A 19,294-nucleotide genomic window follows, 5' to 3' on the forward strand; every position below is an offset into this window, starting at 1 on the left:
TCTAAAGGACTCGTCACAGCTTGTCTGCAGATCAGTGAGTCTGTGACTGAACAGCAGCAGCCTGTTGTAGAATCTGTGTCAAACAGGGTGAGATGGAGAATTACTGAACAGCCTGGAGTCTGAATTCTGCTTTGTTAACAAAGTGCTCAAGACTGCAGGTCTCAGGGTTGAAGGGACAGTTCCTGACCGACAGACACTGAATCACTGCAGCTCAGCCCAGCAGTGGGGATGTGGTACCAGGAACATGAGGTGGAGTTTATTCCACTGACAGGTGCTGAGAAGCATTAAGCCTGTTTCTCTCTTGTCATCTTCTGATAAAGACACAGTGGACTCTGACTCTGGGGGTGGTCAGTTTCAGAGTGAAATACCAGCAGGATGATTGCACTGGACTGCACACTCTCCTAGAGTGCTGTTCTTCACTGGGGTGAAGAGATTATCTCTACTTCTTCAATTAACGTCCTTCTACACTCTGCCCCTGTAACAGTACAGTACTGCAGCATGACTGTTGTTGCTTGAGGCCAGTAAATGAACACAGATTCTTCAGATGAAACTTGAGTCACTTTGGGAAACAATATCTGACACAAGTGAAAGTCATGAACATCAGGTAAAACTATGTAGTTGTCATGATGCCCAGGAGTATAAGTTTCTTTTATAATTACTTTTAAGTTTTGTCTCTTGAGCAAACTGAACCCTTCTTGTATGTGGAGAGGTTGGTCTCCTCTCATGTGTCACCTCTCTGATGCTCCTGTCTCTCCTCCTGTTGCAGTGAGTGAAGGGGACCCTGCAGTCAAACCCAGACTCCAGCCCCGCCCCTCTGAGCTGAGACTGGTGCTGCTGGGCAGGACTGGTGCTGGGAAGAGTGCAGCAGGAAACACCCTCCTGGGCAGCACACAGTTCCCCTCCCGGCCCAGCCTGTCCGCGGTCACCCAGGCCTGCGAGAGACGCAGGGGGGAGGCTGCTGGGAGGCAGCTCTCCGTCATCGACACGCCAGACCTCCTGGACAGCAGGGGGCGCCAGAGGGACGTGTGTCTGGAGGTCCGGAGGTGCCTGCTGCTGTCCTCCCCAGGACCCCACGCTTTCCTGCTGGTGCTGCGGGCCAGACGCTTCACGGACGAGGAGAAGGGAGCCCTGCTGACCGTGACCGAGGTGTTTGGGGAGGCTGTCCTGAATCACACTATCGTCCTCTTCACCCACGGGGACAGTCTGGGACAGGAGACAGTGGAGCAGTATATTGACACACAGGGGAGAGACCTGCAGCAGCTCTTAGAGAGCTGTGGGAACAGGTATCATGTTCTCAACAATATGGACACGGGCGACCGCACTCAGGTCACACAGCTGCTGGACAAGATCGAGGACATGGTGGCAGGAAACAGTCTGGGCTTCTTTGTGGACCAGGATGCAGAGGAGAGGCTGAGAGAAAGAGAGAACAAATACAGAGAGGTGGAGGAGGAGGGCAGGAAGGAGAAGGAGGAGTTTCTGAAGAAAGTGCAGGAGCTGAGAGAGGAGTACGAGGCAGAACTGCGTCAGAAGACGGAGGAGCTGAGACGCAGGCAGGGAGAGGAGCAGCGCAGGCAGCTGGAGGCTCTCAGGAGAGAGCAGGAGGAGACACTGCGCAGGAAGGAGCAGGAGCTGCAGCTGCAGTACCAGGAGCAGAGGCAGAGGCTGGAGCAGGAGCAGTGTGAGAAGACGGAGGAGATCAAGCTCCGCTACAGGACGCAGCACCAGGAGCTCCTGCGCAGGTACGAGGAGGAGCAGCGCAGCAGAGCTGAGCAGATGGAGCTCAGATACCAGGAGCAGCACAGGAGGGTGCAGGAGACCATCCTGAAACTCACTGAGGAGCAGCTGAGGAAGGTGGAGGAGACCAGGACCCAGTGTGCAGAGAGACTGAGGGAGAGGATGGAGGCCGTGAAGAGGGAGCTTGAAGAAGAGCAGGAGAGGAAGATAGAGGAGCTGAGGCAGCAGCACAGAGGCCAAGACCGCGGGGAGGCCCAGCAGAGATGTGAAGCAGAGCTGTGGAGGAAGGTGGACGAGATCAAGCAGCTGTATGAAGAGAGACTGCAGGGGAGAGTTCAGGAGCTGGAGCAGCAGCAGCAGAGGGAGATGGAGGAGAAGAGGAAGGAGCAGGAGGAGGAGCAGAGGAAGAGAGAGGAGGGGCTGAGGAGGCAGCTGGAGGAGGATCGCAGGCAGAGGGAGCAGGAGCTGGAGCTGAGGAAGGCTGAGGAGCTCAGGAGAGTGGAGGAGCTGGAGCAGAGATACGCACAGGAGGAGCAGAGCAGACTGGCAGAGCTCAGACTCCACGAGGAGAGGATGAGAGAGCAGGGCAGGCAGGAGCTGCAAAGGCAGACGGAGGAGCTGAAACTGAGGCTGCAGCAGGGGGAGGCAGAGCTGAGGCAGGAACTGGAGGATGAGCAGAGGAGGAGGGCGGAGGAGCTGAGGCAGCAGTTGGAGAGGGAGCACCATCAGAAAGAGCAGGAGCTGGAGGAGAGATACAGGGAGCAGCAGCGAGAGGCGCAGGAGGAGAGGAGCAGGACGGAGGAGCTGAGGAGGCAGTGGGAGGAAGGGCTGAGAGAGGAGTACGACAGGAGGCTGCAGAGAAAGGAGGCAGAGATCCAGGAGAGGTGGGAAGGGGAGCTGCAGAGGAGAGTGAAGGAGCTGCAGGAGTCCTCCCAGCCTCAGAGCCTGGAGCCGGGTCAGAGTAAGTACCCCAGCAGGAAGGCAGGAGGTAGATGCCCAGTTTAAGAGGTAAAACTGCAAATTCCAGAGAATTGTGTAGTTTGGACTGCATACATGCAATCGTGTCAAGATTGAAGAGAGGTCTTGCATCTTGTGATTTTTATTTTGTCTCTATGCAGTGGTTCTTATTTGAATTTCTTTCTTCTTCACTTTGCTTTCTTTTTTGTCATAACATTTCTCTTCATCTTGGTTTATGTCTTTTAAACTCCAAAAGCTGTAGTTTTTGATGTTTTTGATAAAGGAGTCAACATAAGGGAACTTAAACCTTCTGCACTCAGATCCCAGAATCTGCTTGTTTTATTGACATGTTTGTTTCAATTAAGCACACAGCAGAGTTTGTTTCATCCCCTTTAAGTACTATAGTGGCTGAACAGCTGAAAAAATGATTTAGTTCTTGTGCCCTGAAACACTACAAGCTCTAACACTGATGTTGTCTTGTTTGGTTGCTGATCCAGGGAGAAGCCCAGGAGAAACTCCCCGTCCAAAGATCTCTGCAGCTCCTCGTCTGTCAAAGCTGAACATTGTGCTTCTGGGGTGTGAAAAGGCTGGGAAGAGCTCAGCAGGAAACACCATCCTGGGCAGAGAGGAGTTTGACACTGAGGGAGTAACTGAGGAGTGTGAGAAGAGACAGGGTGAAGTAGATGGGAGGCAGATCACTGTGGTCGACACTCCAGGCTGGGAGTGGGATAATATAAAGTCCACCTCAGAGCAGGTCAAACAAGAGACTGTGTACAGCGTGTCTCTGTGCCCCCCAGGACCCCACGCTCTCCTTCTGGTGATCCCTCTCATCACACTGAGAGAGAAACAGAGGAGAGTAGAGAAGGAACATCTGGAGCTTCTCAGTGAGAGAGTCTGGAGACACACAATACTGCTGTTCACCTGGGGGGATGAGCTGACAGACACAACCATTGAGCAGCACATTGAGAGAGGAGGGAAGAAGCTCCAGTATCTGGTGGAGAAGTGTGGGAACAGGTATCATGTTCTCAACAACAAGAACAGGGGCGACCGCACTCAGGTCACAGAGCTGCTGGAGAAGATAGAGGACATGGTGGCAGAAATGAGTGTCTTTCCTTACATGATGGACAGAAAACTTCTGCAGAAGATAAAGAAGAGGAATTCGGCCAAGAAAGTGGTCGATGTAGAAGAGGAGGAAGAGAGAGGAGCTGGAAGAGTGCCTGTCAGGAGGAGACACAGTAAAGAGATTGAGTCCCCAAACTGTAAGTCCTGATCACACCGAAAGTCTCTCTCCTACATCACTGACCCTCTCTCTGTACGGCACACTGACACACAGCTCTCTCCTACATCACTGATCCTCTGTCTGTACGACACACTGACACACAGCTCTCTCTCCTACATCACTGAGCCTCTGTCTGTACGACACACTGACACACAGCTCTCTCTCTCCTACATCACTGACCCTCTGTCTGTACGACACACTGACACACAGCTCTCTCTCCTACATCACTGACTCTCTGTCTGTACGACACACTGACACACAGCTCTCTCTCCTACATCACTGACCCTCTCTCTCAAGGTCCTGTAAGAATATTAGTGCGAGTCACGAGTTCACAACAGGAAGAGAGTTCGCTCGGATTCACTGACTGTCCCTTCTGATCCAGGATGATCCACACTTTCTCTAGGAGTGTGATTAGACTTCGATATGAAGTAAGTATTCTAAAATACAGGAAACACAGTGGACTCTAAACACAGTGAGCAGCATCACACCAGATCCATAACGAGCCCATCGTGATGATGGTGTCAAAACAGCAGTTAGGTCGTCTCAGAAGATCAGACAGCTGTATTCAACAGTTTGTAGCACCTGAGATACTGAGACAGACTCACGCCTGTCACTCTGTGATGCCCAGCTCTTTCTTTCAACAGGTCCAGCAGCTGAGGAATATTCACCTGGGGCACCTGAGACTAAGGGCTCACTGTCTGGGATACCTGAGACTGGGGGCTCACTGTCTGTGGGAGATGAGCCTGATGAAGTTAGCAGAACCAAAGTAAGTGTTTATACCTCCAGAAAAGGTCTTTACCTCCACACCTGTGGCATCTCCTCTCCCACACTGGAGACACACCTGCCTGTATCTTTACCTCCACACCTGTGACATCTCCTCTCCCACACTGGAGAGACACCTGTATCTTTACCTCCACACCTGTGACATCTCAATTCGTTTTCAGGTCCCGGGGAACGTGACTGAATTCACTCCTGAAATAAAATTTCAGAACAGGAAGGAAACCTACAGGTACCTGATATTTTGGGCTTTTTTGCCGTCCTTTGCTTAACAAGCAAAAATGAGATTAAAACATAGAAAGTCCTGAACATCACTAAAAGGCATAATTTGAGGCCGAAAGACCTTCAGGACAAACAGAATTCCAGAACACACTGCTCGATGCTACATACAGACCCCTTGTTTGTCTCGTTATTTTAAATGCACAGTTTCCTGTGCTCCCAGTGAGGAGGTGCCAGATGTCAGTTCTGCTCACTTGCACGATAGCGGTCTAGGTAAACTCCATTTCCCACAAGGCCACTGGTCTACTTCCTGTGCCACTCCTCCCTCTGACTCGCTAAGCTGCCCGTCAATCATAATGTCATCCTGGTCCAGCCAAGTATCTTGCGGTATCTCAGCGGAAGCGCTCAGTTGCCATGGCAGTGGACTGAATAAAAGTTAGCAGAAGGGATTTTCACAGTCACCTCTTTTTCCAGAGACTCGCTCTCCTGCAACCTGACAGCTTCATGGAGAAATGACACTAAAATAGATACATTGCTTCAGTCTCGCCCATCACTACGGTCTCCTGTGTACTTTCACACCAGACTGAAACTTAAACACTCGGAGCACTCATATCACGTATCATTAGTCCTTAAAACAATAACGAGAGGAATTTAGTAGCTTCTTCTTAGCTAAGGAAGAGGTGTTAGTGGGGCCAGCAGGGGGCGCTCACCCTGCGGTCCATGTGGGTCCTAATGCCCCAGTATAGTGACGGGGACACCCGTCCTTCGGATGAGACGTAAAACCGAGGTCCTGACTCTCTGTGGTCATTAAAAATCCCAGGGCGCTTCTCGAAAAGAGTAGGGGTGTAACCCCGGTGTCCTGGCCAAATTTCCAATTGGCCCTTACCAATCATGGCCTCCTAATACTCCCCCTATATGAATTGGCTACATTACTCTGCTCTCCTCCCCACTGATAGCTGATGTGTGGTGAGCGTTCTGGCGCACTATGGCTGCCGTCGCATCATCCAGGTGGATGCTACACATTGGTGGTGGTGGAGGGGAGTCCCCATTACCTGTAAAGTGCTTTGAGTGGAGTGTCCAGAAAAGCGCTATATAAGTGTAAGCAATTATTATTATTATTATTACTGTAAAGAGGCGCCGTCCTTCGGATGAGACGTAAAACCGAGGTCCTGACTCTCCGTGGTCATTAAAAATCCCAGGGTGTTTCTCGAAAAGAGTAGGGGTGTAACCCCGGCGTCCTGCCCAAATTTCCAATTGGCCCTTACCAATCATGGCCTCCTAATAATTCCCATGAATCTATGAATTAGCTACAGTACATCACTCTGCTCTCCTCCCCACTGAGAGCTGGTGTGTGGGGAGCGTTCTGGCGCACTATGGCTGCCGTCGCATCATCCAGGTGGGGCTGCACATTGGTGGTGGTGGAGGGGAGACCCCATTACCTGTAAAGCACTTTGAGTGGAGTGTCCAGAAAAGCGCTATATAAGTGTAAGCAATAATAATAATAATAATAATAATAATAATAATAATAATAATAATAATAATAATAATAAGGATAAACATGCCAAGTTATTGAATATTCATTTTTCTCACCAAGTCTTATTGTTAACAAAACACAATGGCCAGTTACCTGACAATAATTGTTGTCATTAGACAGGAAGGAGAGGTTGTCTCTCTTAGACTGCAGTATGGAAGTGTGGAACTTCTATATTTCTGTGTCTCCAGTGTCAGTGCTGTGTCTTTGTCACACAGTCCTGCCTCAGTTCTCTCTTTGTGTCACTGTACTGCAAGCGTAGAATTTCTTTATTTTGTCTCCAGTGTCAATGCCCTGATGTCTGTGGTGTCCCCTGTCTCTGTGGAGTGTTGAAAGTGTGGTGTCCTCTGTCTCTGTGCAGTGTGTTGACAGTGTGCTGTCCTGTGCAGGTATCTCTGCCCGTCCGCGGGCCAGTTCTGGTGCCGTGTCACTGGGCTGGTGTTTGTGATGGCGTCGGGGGGCGAACTGGAGTATCAGACCACACACTGGGACATGGCGCTCCTGTCCTCCACTGGCCAGCTTCCTGCAGGACCCCTGTTTGACATACACTGCCCCCAGGGGGCGCTGAGGGAACTGCGGCTACCTCACTGCGAGATCGATGACCGTGAGTCTCAGGCGATGTTAACAGTTTCTGTATTGACAGTGAGTACAGCTTCAGCTCAGCTACAGCAGGAGACTCTACCCTCTACCACGGAGTCTGGTGACAATTTGCCCTCTGTGTAACAGTGTGAATGAAGATGAGGTTGCTTCTGGGATATGCTGGACTCATCCTTCTCTCCAGCTTCTGGAATCTGTTCCAATCCATTACTGAACCTCAATCTCAGGGCTTCGTTGCTGACCCTTAATTAATCTCAGTTAACAGCTTCATTACTTTAATTCAGTTATTCATGGCCACCGAAGGCCATGTCACATCGTTAACAGAAATAATCAGTGATCTTCAGCCCTAAGTGTCGTGTCATGTCACTAGGTTGAAAGATGAGCTGGAATGGAAGTCAATGAGGAGCAGAGCTGGCTCTTGTGAGCCTCTCCATTCCGGCAGTCCTCTACTGTGGACGTGACTGATTGTCGAATCACACTGGAGCCAACGTACTCAGGTTTAATCAAGACAAGCTCCTCCAGCATTGAGTTGATGGTCTCTGGTTTACAAACCCATCTCGCTGACTCGGCACTTGAGGCCTAACTGGCAAATACTAACCAAGTCGGAACCGAAGGTGGTCCAACTCCACAATGGTGCTGCACCCACTGCTCTGAGCCCAAAGTCTTATAGCTGAGAGGGATGGGTCCTTGGAACAAACAGGGAACAGCTGGGGTGGAGTCTAGGGGTGTAACTGAATCGTGGGGCTCTCCTACTGGACTGGAAGCTGTGAAGATGTGACCAGTCTTACAACAAACAGCCAAAGGAATCATGAATGACTCAGTGTCTTCCTGCAGGCAGGAGTGACTTCCTGTCGGTGGCCCATGTGAGCTGTGGTAATCTTGAGGTGCTGTCGCCCCTGGAGGTGACACAGACCCATGTGAGGGTGTCCATAGCCGGCCTGTCCCTGTGGGGCCTTGTGAAGAGCCTGTGGGACTCCAGCATCCTGGGACAGGTGCTGCTGTTCCTGCAGCCAGGGGATGGCATGGACCTGCTACCCAAGTTGAACGTGTTTGTGCTCCCTGGGAACGTACTTCTCAGCCAGGTACAGGGGACTTCCTGTCTCTCTGTCTGTCTTCCTCCCCAGTACTTCCTGTCTCTATCTGTCTGTCTCTCCTAACACTTCCCGTCTCTCTGCCCGTCTACCTCTCCAGCACTTCCTGTCTCTCCAGCACTTCCTGTCTCTCTGCCTGTCTACCTCCCCAACACTTCCTGTCTCTCCAGCACTTCTTGTCTCTGTCTTTCTCTCCCAAGACTTCCCGTCTCTATGCCTGTCTACCTCTCCAGCACTTCCTGTCTCTGTCTGTCTGTTTCTCCAGCAAAACGTCGTGGCATGTTTCTGTTCCCCCATTCCCAGCAGTGTCACCCTGTCCTCTCCTCTCCTCCACAGGTCACCGAGCAGCAGGACTGCAGCAGCACCCTCATTAAGACGAGCTCAACCTGTAAACTGACACCGCAAGCAACGTACAGAGTGTCCAGCAGCAGCAAGGAGATTAAGATAATCCAGCCTGAGGTAATGGTTGTCCTGTGATACAGACAGAGATCACTGGCCTTTATGACCCAAACTGTTGAGAGAGCATGAGGGAGAGACAGAAAGATCTAGAGAGAGAGAAGCAGGAAAGACTCGGGTCATGAAAGGGTGATCTGAGTATCATCAGTGTCATCGAAGCAATGAAACAGGTGGACCCATCCAGCAGATACACAGAGAAAGGAAGGGGCCCGAGTACTGACCCGTGAAGAACACCAGGGGGGGAGAAGGCCAGAGCCTCACCAGGACACTTGGAAAGAGCAGTTCAAGGGACAAGAAGAGAACCAGCCAAGAGCAGCACCTGAAATACCCAGGACAGGAAGAGGATGTGGCCAGTCATGTCAGAGGTCAAGGAGAATTGGGATAGTGGAGAGAGAAGCAGAAAGCAGAGTCACAGAGTCTGTAGAGGGAGTCCAGCTGACTTCATGCTCAAAAAGGATTTGCCTGTGTGACAGACTGCTAGCTCTTTAACACAGCGTTACTGTTGTTCTTCCAGTCCGAGTGCTTTTACTGCAGTTATGGCCCGAATTTCCACCCTACGTTCGAGGTGTTCCTGGCCCACGGTGCGAGGAGTCTGGACCTGGTGTTGCTGAAAGGCGCCACAAAGGATGGAAAAAAGAGGGTGTGGAGGCGCTTTGTGCAGCTGCCAGGTAACAGATCTACTGAGAACATGGTGGGTTAGAGGTCAGTATGGCCTGCTAGTGAGTGTGACAATCATGCCAGGCAATAGCTGACTTGAGATGCATCTTGTGTGTCCTGTGGGTGAACAGTGTCTTTACGGGAGACTGTGTCCTGTGGGTGAACAGTGTCTTTACGGGAGACTGTGTCCTGTGGATTTTGTGCTGGTCAGGGTGAACAGTGTCTTTACGGGAGACTGTGTCCTGTGGGTTTTGTGCTGGTCAGGGTGAACAGTGTCTTTACGAGAGACTGTGTCCTGTGGGTGAACAGTGTCTTTACGGGAGACTGTGTCCTGTGCGTGAATAGTGTCTTTACGGGAGACTGTGTCCTGTGGGTGTTGTGCTGGTCAGGGTGAACAGTGTCTTTACGAGAGACTGTGTGTCCTGTGGGTGAACAGTGTCTTTACGGGAGACTGTGTCCTGTGGGTGTTGTGCTGGTCAGGGTGTACAGTGTCTTTACGGGAGACTGTGTCCTGTGGGTGTTGTGCTGGTCAGGGTGAACATGTCTCTGTCTCTTTCTCTCTCTGCAGTCCGTGCTGTTCGGACCAGGACCCCAAAGACTTCTGCCCCTCAGAGTGAGTCCCTCTGTCCTCTTTGAGTATCTAGAGCTGGTCAGGGTGTACAGTGTCTTTACGAGAGACTGTGTCCTGTGGGTGTTATGCTGGTCAGGGTGAACATGTCTCTGTCTCTTTCTCTCTCTGCAGTCCGTGCTGTTCGGACCAGGACCCCAAAGACTTCTGCCCCTCAGAGTGAGTCCCTCTGTCCTCTTTGAGTATCTAGAGCTGGTTCCTCAGCCCTTGTGTAGGAGCAGCCACTAGAAGGGTGTCTGTGTGTTTGTTTCAGGAATCGCGCTCATCAGCAGAGAGGAGTGGGCAGGAGCCTTGAATGAAGTGATCGAGGAGCTGGATGCAGACGAGTACAAGAAGCTGAAGAACATTCTGAACCAGAAGGGGATGCCCCGGGGTGTACTGGGAGACATCGAGAAGCAGGACCTGGCCCACAGGATCGTCTCCCACTTCGGAACGGAGGCGTCTGTTCATGTCATTCAGGAAGCCATGGCCAGAATTCCTCGGAACGACGCAGCGATACAGGAATTACTGAAGCCCTTTGTGGAGCAGCTGAGATAGAGAAGGAGCATAAGGACACCCTGTAGGACTACAGTGTTTCACCATGAGGGAGTCACTCCTGAGGGACACACAGTCGTCCTCTCTCGGCTCACAGCGACGCCCCTGAGCCACACAGAGAGCGTGTGAGGAAGATCACACAGGCTCCTCTGAGCCTGCACTGGTCCAGCCCATGAACACAGCAGAGCTGCCACTCAGAGCTCGGAGCTCAGCAAGGCTGGGAGACTGTAAGGAAACCAGGACGCTGCTGCTGTCTGTGGAGGTTGTGGACCAGCAGGTGGCGCTGTTCCCTCTGGAGCTCTGTGACCCAGGACAGTGACCAGGGACACTGGGCTGTTGGAGGTGCTGCACTTCAGATGAAACTTCTGTAGCACCAAGGCGTATCATAAACATTTCCCAATAATCTCTGCCCTTGAGTGAACAACAGTCCAGCTCTGCTGAGTCCAGCCCCTGGGAGTGTGTCCAAGGTGGGTTTCTCTGATGAGCATCAGGTCCTGACCCATAACACAAACCAGGGGTCCATTTTGACATCTCCCATGACAGGAAATACTCATGTGGACCCATGCTGGTGGGGTGACGGGTCTCCTCTGGAGTTGAGCTATAGCTGGGGGTAACCGATCAAACATCTGAAAGACGAACAGCCAATGAGAAGCCTGAAGAGCTACACCTGATGATGTCGCAGCCAATCAGCAGATGTGATCACTGGATTTGAAAAGGTACCGAACCTCCGCAGAGACTGAGGGAGAAGCACCAGAAGGAGCTGCAGAACCACCTCCGCAGGATGGAGGAGGAGATCCAGACACGAGAGGAGAAGATCAGAGCGCTGGAGGAGCAGATAGCAGAACTGGAGGAGAGGCTGAGGGAGGAGAGGGATGAGGGGAGGAGGAGAGAGCTGGAGGAGGAGCTGAGGAGAGAGAGAGGGGAGAGAGAGAGGCTGCAGAGAGAGACAGAGAGACTCTCCAGCAGGTCAGTGTGTCGACAACACAGTTCACTCCAGCAGGACAGGAGCACAGGAGCTGCAGGAGGGAGATCGAGGAGCTGAGAGAGACAGTAGAGAGACACAAAGGGACAGTAGAGAGACTCAATTCAGTTGTAGACAGATACAGTAAAGTAGTTTGGTATTTCAGTCCCCCGAAATAGAAGAGACATACAAGAGATACAGGAGTGTGAATGAGAAGCTGAAGCAGCACAAGAGAGAAAGGCCACAGAAGATGATTGAGAGAAGGTGTTGCTCACTTAAAACATTCTCTAATCATATGAATGTATATCTTACTGATGTATTAAACATAAATGAAATGAATTATGTTTAAAGAGAACAATAACAGCAGCTTTGCTCCATCCCAGCTTGTATCCAATCACAGCAGCCTCCCATCTGAAGCCCCTCCTTCTTCCCTCATCCCACTTCCTGTTCCTGTGGAGACTCCAACATGGTGGAGATAGTATCTTATCTCAATACTTCTCTTGAAGAAGGCTCCTTTTGCCAGCATTATTGTGTAATGACTTGTGATTGTTGAGTTGCCAAGTGCCTTGAACGTTTACAGATGAAGGTTTTTCTATTAACTTTAGTCAACTGAATTCCAGCTTTATCATCCTCTGTTGGGAGATGAACATTACCAAGAAAAGGGACAGTACAATAGTGTTACTTTATGTGCTGCATTGAAATGTTGAGATTTAATGTATATATACAGTAATTGAAAGAAACTATTGAGATGTTTCACTGTGTATCAAACAGTATTTGTGTATAAAGATCTTTCTCCTGTTTTTATACCTTATCAGTTTAATGGCCCAATATTCTTAAGAGACTCATCAGAGAGGCTGGACTCCAGTGTCAGGGGCAGTGAGACTCTACACTGGGCACTATCAGACCAGCTCAGGGCTGTTAACCCCAGCAGTCTGTAAAGCCTGATAGAGACTCATCAGAGAAGCTGGACTCCAGAGTCAGGGGCAGTGAGACTCTACACTGGGCACTATCAGGTGATACAGACCAGCTCAGTGCTGTTAACCCCTGTTCTTCTGTCCTTGTGCTTCTCTGACCAGTCCAGACTGGGCTCATAATCATTATACACACTACACACAGGTTGGAGGAGAGGCTGAGGGAGGAGAGGGATGAGAGGAGGAGGAGAGAGCTGGAGGAGGAGCTGAGGAGAGAGAGGGGGAGAGAGAGAGGCTGCAGAGAGAGATGGGGGAGGTGAGAGAGGAGCAGGAGAGGGAGAGGAGAGAGAGAGAGGAGACACACAGAAGGGAGATGGAGGAGCTCAGGCAGCACTATGAGGAAAAGGCCAGAGAGGAGGCAGAGAGACACAGAGAGACTCTCCAGCAGGTCAGTGTGTCGACAACACAGTTCACTCCAGCAGGACAGGAGCACAGGAGCTGCAGGAGGGAGATCGAGGAGCTGAGAGAGGCAGTAGAGAGATACAGAGAGACGGTAGAGAGACAAAACACAGTGATAGACAGACTCATTGTGTGGCATCAGAGACACACAGGAGATACAGGAGAGTGATTGAGGACCACAAGCTGCACATCGAGAAGAAGGTCACAGAAGATGACTGAGACAAGAGCGCACACAGCCCGCAGGCACACAAGAGCACACACAGCCCACAGACGCACAAGAGCACACACAGCCCGCAGACACACAAGAGCACACACAGCCTGCACAGACACACGAGAGCACACACAGCCCGCAGACACACGAGAGCGCACTCAGCCCATACAGTAGTCACAACGTAGTCTCACACACAACCTGAAGGCACTCAAGAATACATAACCCTCAGACACATAGAGAACACACACAGCCCGCAGACACAATGAGCAGACACACACAGCCCGCAGACACACACAGCCCACAGACAGGAGATCGAGGAGCTGAGAGAGAGCTGAAGACACTGAGACAGGAGCAGGAGAGGGAGAGGAGGAGCTCAGGCAGTGTTATCCGAGTGACAGAGAGACACAGAGACACTGCCGCAGGTCAGTCACTGATCCACACAGTCTTTCCCAGCGGGAGAGGAAGACCGGATACTTCCTGGACACAGAGTGAGGACTTTCCACTGAAACACTGATCTCTTCCTCGTAAGAGATCCGACTCACTGAAAACCTGCCCTTAGTGTCCCATGTGAAGAAAACTAATTTTAAATTAATGTTCTATTTTTATCATGTTTGTATTTTGGTATTCTTTGTATATATATATAAATATCATGAATACTTTTGGATATAATTCTGACATTGTATATTTGTATGTAACAGAATATATGTGTATAATTGTAACAGTGGAACAGTGAGTTTTTATCCAGCTGTGGGTCTGGCGGTGTCCCACCCGGTATAAGAGCACAGTGTCGCTGACCGGGACTGCGCGGTGGGAAAGTGGCCGGTTGTGTGCCTCCTTCTCACAGCGCGTCTGGTGTGGGTGTCCGAGGGGCTGCTCATGAGGGGTCTTGAGGAAGAGACAGAGGCGCTTCAGCGCGACGGTCAGCCACACTGCGCGCATCAGGCCGGCCGCTCGCTCGGACACACAGACCTTTCTGGAAGAGAAGCGCGTTTTCACCTCCTTCAGCCGGAGTGCAGCTGCAGAAACACACCGCTCGCTTGTGCAGAAGGACGTTGAAGCGCCGCTGGAAAACCGACGTGATGATGAAAGACGTCGTTTCATTACGGCGCCCAGACCCGCTGCCGGCTCGTCCGGCAACTGGGACTTTATATCTCGCAACGGCGACTTACAATCTCAGAATCACGACTTTGTTTCTGGTCATTGGGACTTTATATCTCGCAACGGCGACTTACAATCTCAGAATCACGACTTTATTTCTGGTCATTGGGACTTTATATCTCGCAACGGCGACTTACAATCTCAGAATCACGACTTTATTTCTGGTCATTGGGACTTTATATCTCGCAACGGCGACTTACAATCTCAGAATCGCGAATTTATTTCTGGTCATTGGGACTTTATATCCCGCAACGGCGACTTACAATCTCAGAATCACGACTTTATTTCTGGTCATTGGGACTTTATATCTCGCAACGGCGACTTACAATCTCAGAATCACGACTTTATTTCTGGTCATTGGGACTTTATATCTCGCAACGGCGACTTACAATCTCAGAATCACGACTTTGTTTCTGGTCATTGGGACTTTATATCTCGCAACGGCGACTTACAATCTCAGAATCACGACTTTATTTCTGGTCATTGGGACTTGATATCTCGCAACGGCGACTTACAATCTCAGAATCGCGACTTTATTTCTGGTCATTGGGACTTTATATCTCGCAACGGCGACTTACAATCTCAGAATCACGACTTTGTTTCTGGTCATTGGGACTTTATATCTCGCAACGGCGACTTACAATCTCAGAATCGCGACTTTATTTCTGGTCATTGGGACTTTATATCTCGCAACGGCGACTTACAATCTCAGAATCGCGAATTTATTTCTGGTCATTGGGACTTTATATCCCGCAACTGCGACTTACAATCTCAGAATCACGACTTTATTTCTGGTCATTGGGACTTTATATCTCGCAACGGCGACTTACAATCTCAGAATCGCGACTTTATTTCTGGTCATTGGGACTTTATATCTCGCAACGGCGACTTACAATCTCAGAATCGCGACTTTGTTTCTGGTCATTGGGACTTTATATCTCGCAACGGCGACTTACAATCTCAGAATCACGACTTTATTTCTGGTCATTGGGACTTTATATCTCGCAACGGCGACTTACAATCTCAGAATCACGACTTTGTTTCTGGTCATTGGGACTTTATATCTCGCAACGGCGACTTACAATCTCAGAATCACGACTTTATTTCTGGTCATTGGGACTTTATATCTCGCAACGGCGACTTACAATCTCAGAATCACGACTTTGTTTCTGGTCATTGGGACTTTATATCTCGCAACGGCGACTTACAATCTCAGAATCGCGACTTTATTTCTGGTCATTGGGACTTTATATCTCGCAACGGCGACTTACAATCTCAGAATCACGACTTTGTTTCTGGTCATTGGGACTTTATATCTCGCAACGGCGACTTACAATCTCAGAATCGCGAATTTATTTCTGGTCATTGGGACTTTATATCCCACAACTGCGACTTACAATCTCAGAATCACGACTTTATTTCTGGTCATTGGGACTTTATATCTCGCAACGGCGACTTACAATCTCAGAATCGCGACTTTATTTCTGGTTATTGGGACTTTATATCTCGCAACGGCGACTTACAATCTCAGAATCGCGACTTTATTTCTGGTCATTGGGACTTTATATCTCGCAACGGCGACTTACAATCTCAGAATCGCGACTTTATTTCTGGATAAAATCCCCTCCTGTGGGCTGGGAGTCTCTTCCCGGGTGTTTCCGCAGACGAGGGGAGTCCTGGTGTCCTGGGAAAAGGCCCCCTGTGCTGCGGGCGTCTCCGAGAGAAACGGGCTGTTTGTGTGGGAAGATGCTCTTTCCTCAGGAGGGGAAGAGCCGAGCGGGAAGGAAAGTTCTGGAAGTGCGTCTCCTCTCCGGCTGCTCCAGTCCCAGTGACGGCGACACCGGGACAGGACAGGAGGGACGAGCGGGTCCTCTTTCCCACACGGGGGATTAGTGGGGTTTGTTAGGACACAGGACAGAGAGAGATAAAGGGAAACCAGTGGGAGAGAGTCCTGAAGCTCTCAGGTCTGGTCTTGATCCGGGTTGGTCCCAGTCCCACTTTACACTGGTTTACAATGTGGGACTTCTGCCCTGACACGACCCCACAGGTGTTTCTCCACAGGAGACGGGAGTCCTGTAACGTGTAACCCTACAATATTTGATCTCCTGACTGTCTGTTATTCTCCCCAGTATAATCCTCTCAGTCTGGTATGAAATACCAGCTCCTGTCAGTCAGCTCTGTTACAACAGGCAGGATCCCTTTAGTCCTGCAGGGCTTGATTCCGATTTTTATTCAACTACTTCTCTCATAATCACCTTTGTTTTCCAACAGCGTTTCTGTATCATTCTAAAGACGCGAACAGTAGGTTTCTACTGCTGTACTTCAGCTGGAAGGAGGTAAAAACACACGTTCCTGTTTCTCTTCAATACCTGGTCCTCTAGGCTTTCCTCTGTCACATCAGCTAAAAAGTCACTTTTTAGGTTGAGTCCTGAAACTGCTGGACGAATCTCTGTTCTCATCACATCGCAAACTGGAACCACAGCACCTCCAGCGAGCCTGTCGAAGCCAATACCGCCCTGCTCCTCAGAGAAAGAGTCTCTCTTTTCCCCAGTGACTCACTGTCGGTGCTGCTCTTTCCCTGAATCTTTCCTCACTCGTCCCCTGAGCCGAGCGGCGAGGACAAACGAGTGAAACTGTGTCACAAGAGTGAGTGTGGAGTCTGCGTGTTCCTGCTGGGGGTCGCTGGTGCTGGTGTCTGTATGTGTGGAGTCTGTGTGTTCCTGCTGGGGGTCGCTGGTGTCTGTGTGTGTGGAGTCTGCGTGTTCCTGCTGTGGGTCGCTGGTGCTGGTGTCTGTGTGTGTGGAGTCTGCGTGTTCCTGCTGGGGGTCGCTGGTGTCTGTGTGTGTGGAGTCTGCGTGTTCCTGCTGGGGGTCGCTGGCGCTGGTGTCTGTGTGTATGGAGTCTGCGTGTTCCTGCTGGGGGTCGCTGGTGCTGGTGTCTGTGTGTGTGGAGTCTGCGTGTTCCTGCTGGGGGTTGCTGGTGTCTGTGTGTGCGGAGTCTGCGTGTTCCTGCTGGGGGTTGTACTAGTGTCTGTGTGTGTGGAGTCTGTGTGTTCCTGCTGGGGGTCGCTGGCATCTGTGTGTGTGGAGTCTGCGTGTTCCTACTGTGGGGGGTGCCACCACCTGCAGCCCTTCAGCGCCCTCTGCTGGGCCACACTGGGAATGACACCCACAGGGTTCAACCCTGGGTCAGTCACTCAGAGGACTTATAACAGCCCTGCCCGGGGAGGAGGGCTCCCGAGAGCGTCACTCGAGTGTCCCTTATGTCCATTGGAGGAGAGGGCTGAGGCGGGACGTCACTCCACCGTGGTGGAAGCCCATTGGCTGAGAGGGGACAGGGGGGCGGTCCCTGCGATAACTCGGGGCAGGTGCGCGTCTCGTTTGAAGTTTGAATTCCTAACGGTCGCGCTTCCCGCCTTTCCCGCCGTGGTTTCCCGAGTTTGACCTTATTTTATCAGTAATAATTGGTTTTAGTCAGCTTTTTATTAGAATATACAAGCTTTCTTCTTTCCCACCCTCATGGACGCCGTGTCTCTGCGTCACCGAGCTGAAGCCACAGGTCAACCGCGGTTTGAACACGTTTCAATCACTCAATTCGTGTGTTTTTTTAAATATAATGTCGTCTAGAGCAGCAGTTTGTTCTTCACGGACGTAGATATCGGCGTCAAAGGAATGGAATAGTGTGCGTTTGCGTCAGGGTAATCAATATCAAATGCTATCAATGTTGTAACGCTATTATACTATAATACTGCGTCAGTATAATCGGTCTGACAGAGTTTTCGCCAGGCTGGGGCTCTTCAGCACGTTTATACACCTGTTAAACTTGACTGAGTCCAAAGTCAACGCGTTTCTGGACGTTTCTGCGCACCGAGAGGACGTTTGCTGTTCGTGTTGGAGACGGAAGATGTTTCCCGGGCTGTGGCGGTGAGTGGCGACTTGTCCCTCCGTTTCTTCATTGAAATCGTTCAGTCCTCAGGCTGATGAGAAAACAGTCATAGGAGTGAGAAAATGTCTGTGGTGAAATTGTGTAAAAGTGTGTCTTTATCATTGAGCTCGACGGGTTTGAGGTCAAATTGTGTCAAAAGTGTCGGTTTATCATTGAGCTCGACGGGTTTGAGGTCAAATTGTGTCAAAAGTGTATTTTTATCATTGTGCTCGACGGGTTTGAGGTAAAAGTGTGTCAAAAGTGTCTGTTTATCATTGAGGTGAAATTGTGTCATTGAGCTCGGGGGGGGGGGTGTGTGTGATGAAATTGTGTAAAAGTGTCTGCTTATTGTAAAATTGTGTAAATGTGTCTTTATCATTGAGGTCAGGGGGTTTGAGGAAAAATTGGGTCAAAAGTGTCGGTTTATCATTGAGCTCGATGGGTTTGAGGTAAAATTGTGTAAAAGTGTCTGTTTATCATTGAGCTCGACGGGTTTGAGGTAAAATTGTCAAAAGTGTCGGTTTATCATTGAGCTCGACGGGTTTGAGGTAAAATTGGGTCAAAAGTGTCGGTTTATCATTGAGCTCGGGGGGTTTGTGATGAAATTGTGTAAAAAGTGTCTGTTTATCATTGTGCTCGACGGGTTTGAGGTAAAATTGTGTCAAAAGTGTCGGTTTATCATTGAGCTCGACGGGTTTGAGGTAAAATTGTGTCAAAAGTGTCGGTTTATCATTGAGCTCGACGGGTTTGACGTAAAATTTTCTGCTTATTGTAAAATTGTGTAAAAGTGTCTTTTTATCATTGAGCTCGATGGGTTTGTGGTGAAATTGTGTAAAAAGTGTCTGTTTATCATTTGAGCACGGGGGGTTTGAGGTAAAAAAAATTTATCTTCGAGGTCGACGGGTTTGAGGTAAAATTGTGTAAAAGTGTCTTATTGTAAAATTGTGTAAAAGTGTCTATCATTGAGCTTGACGGGTTTGTGGTGAAACTGCGTAAAATATCGGTTTATCATTGTAAAATATTGTAAACGTGTCTTTTTATTATTGAGCTCAATGGGTTTGAGGTCAAATTGTGTAAAAATTGTCTTTATCATTGAGCTCAGGGGGTTCGAGTAAAATTATGTAAAAGTGTCTTATTGTAAAATTGTCTTTATCATTGTTAAATTGTGTAAAAGTGTTTTTTATCATTGAGGTGAAATTGTGTAAAATAG

The 19,294-nt window shown here is 49.9% G+C and overlaps 1 protein-coding gene across 1 annotated transcript; it reads left to right on the top strand.

The window, feature by feature from the left end:
* Positions 1–228: 228 nt before the first annotated feature.
* Positions 229–9,934, top strand: LOC107076349 (uncharacterized). The gene is made up of 10 exons (XM_069198114.1): positions 229–271; positions 767–2,695; positions 3,189–3,950; positions 4,615–4,736; positions 4,915–4,979; positions 6,887–7,101; positions 7,929–8,176; positions 8,522–8,644; positions 9,156–9,309; positions 9,867–9,934. The coding sequence occupies exons 1-10, from the start codon at positions 229–231 to the stop codon at positions 9,932–9,934; spliced, it is 3,729 nt and encodes a 1,242-aa protein (XP_069054215.1).
* Positions 9,935–19,294: the final 9,360 nt, after the last annotated feature.

Source organism: Lepisosteus oculatus, chromosome 14 (assembly GCF_040954835.1).
Source record: "Lepisosteus oculatus isolate fLepOcu1 chromosome 14, fLepOcu1.hap2, whole genome shotgun sequence".
Lineage (NCBI taxonomy): Eukaryota > Metazoa > Chordata > Actinopteri > Semionotiformes > Lepisosteidae > Lepisosteus > Lepisosteus oculatus.

Coding starts and splice junctions, on each gene's coding strand:
- LOC107076349 (XM_069198114.1), top strand. CDS start 229: ATGTGGTACCAGGAACATGAGGTGGAGTTTATTCCACTGACAG. Junction 2,696..3,188: donor GAGCCTGGAGCCGGGTCAGA/GTAAGTACCCCA, acceptor TTGCTGATCCAG/GGAGAAGCCCAGGAGAAACT. Junction 9,310..9,866: donor GCGCTTTGTGCAGCTGCCAG/GTAACAGATCTA, acceptor CTCTCTCTGCAG/TCCGTGCTGTTCGGACCAGG.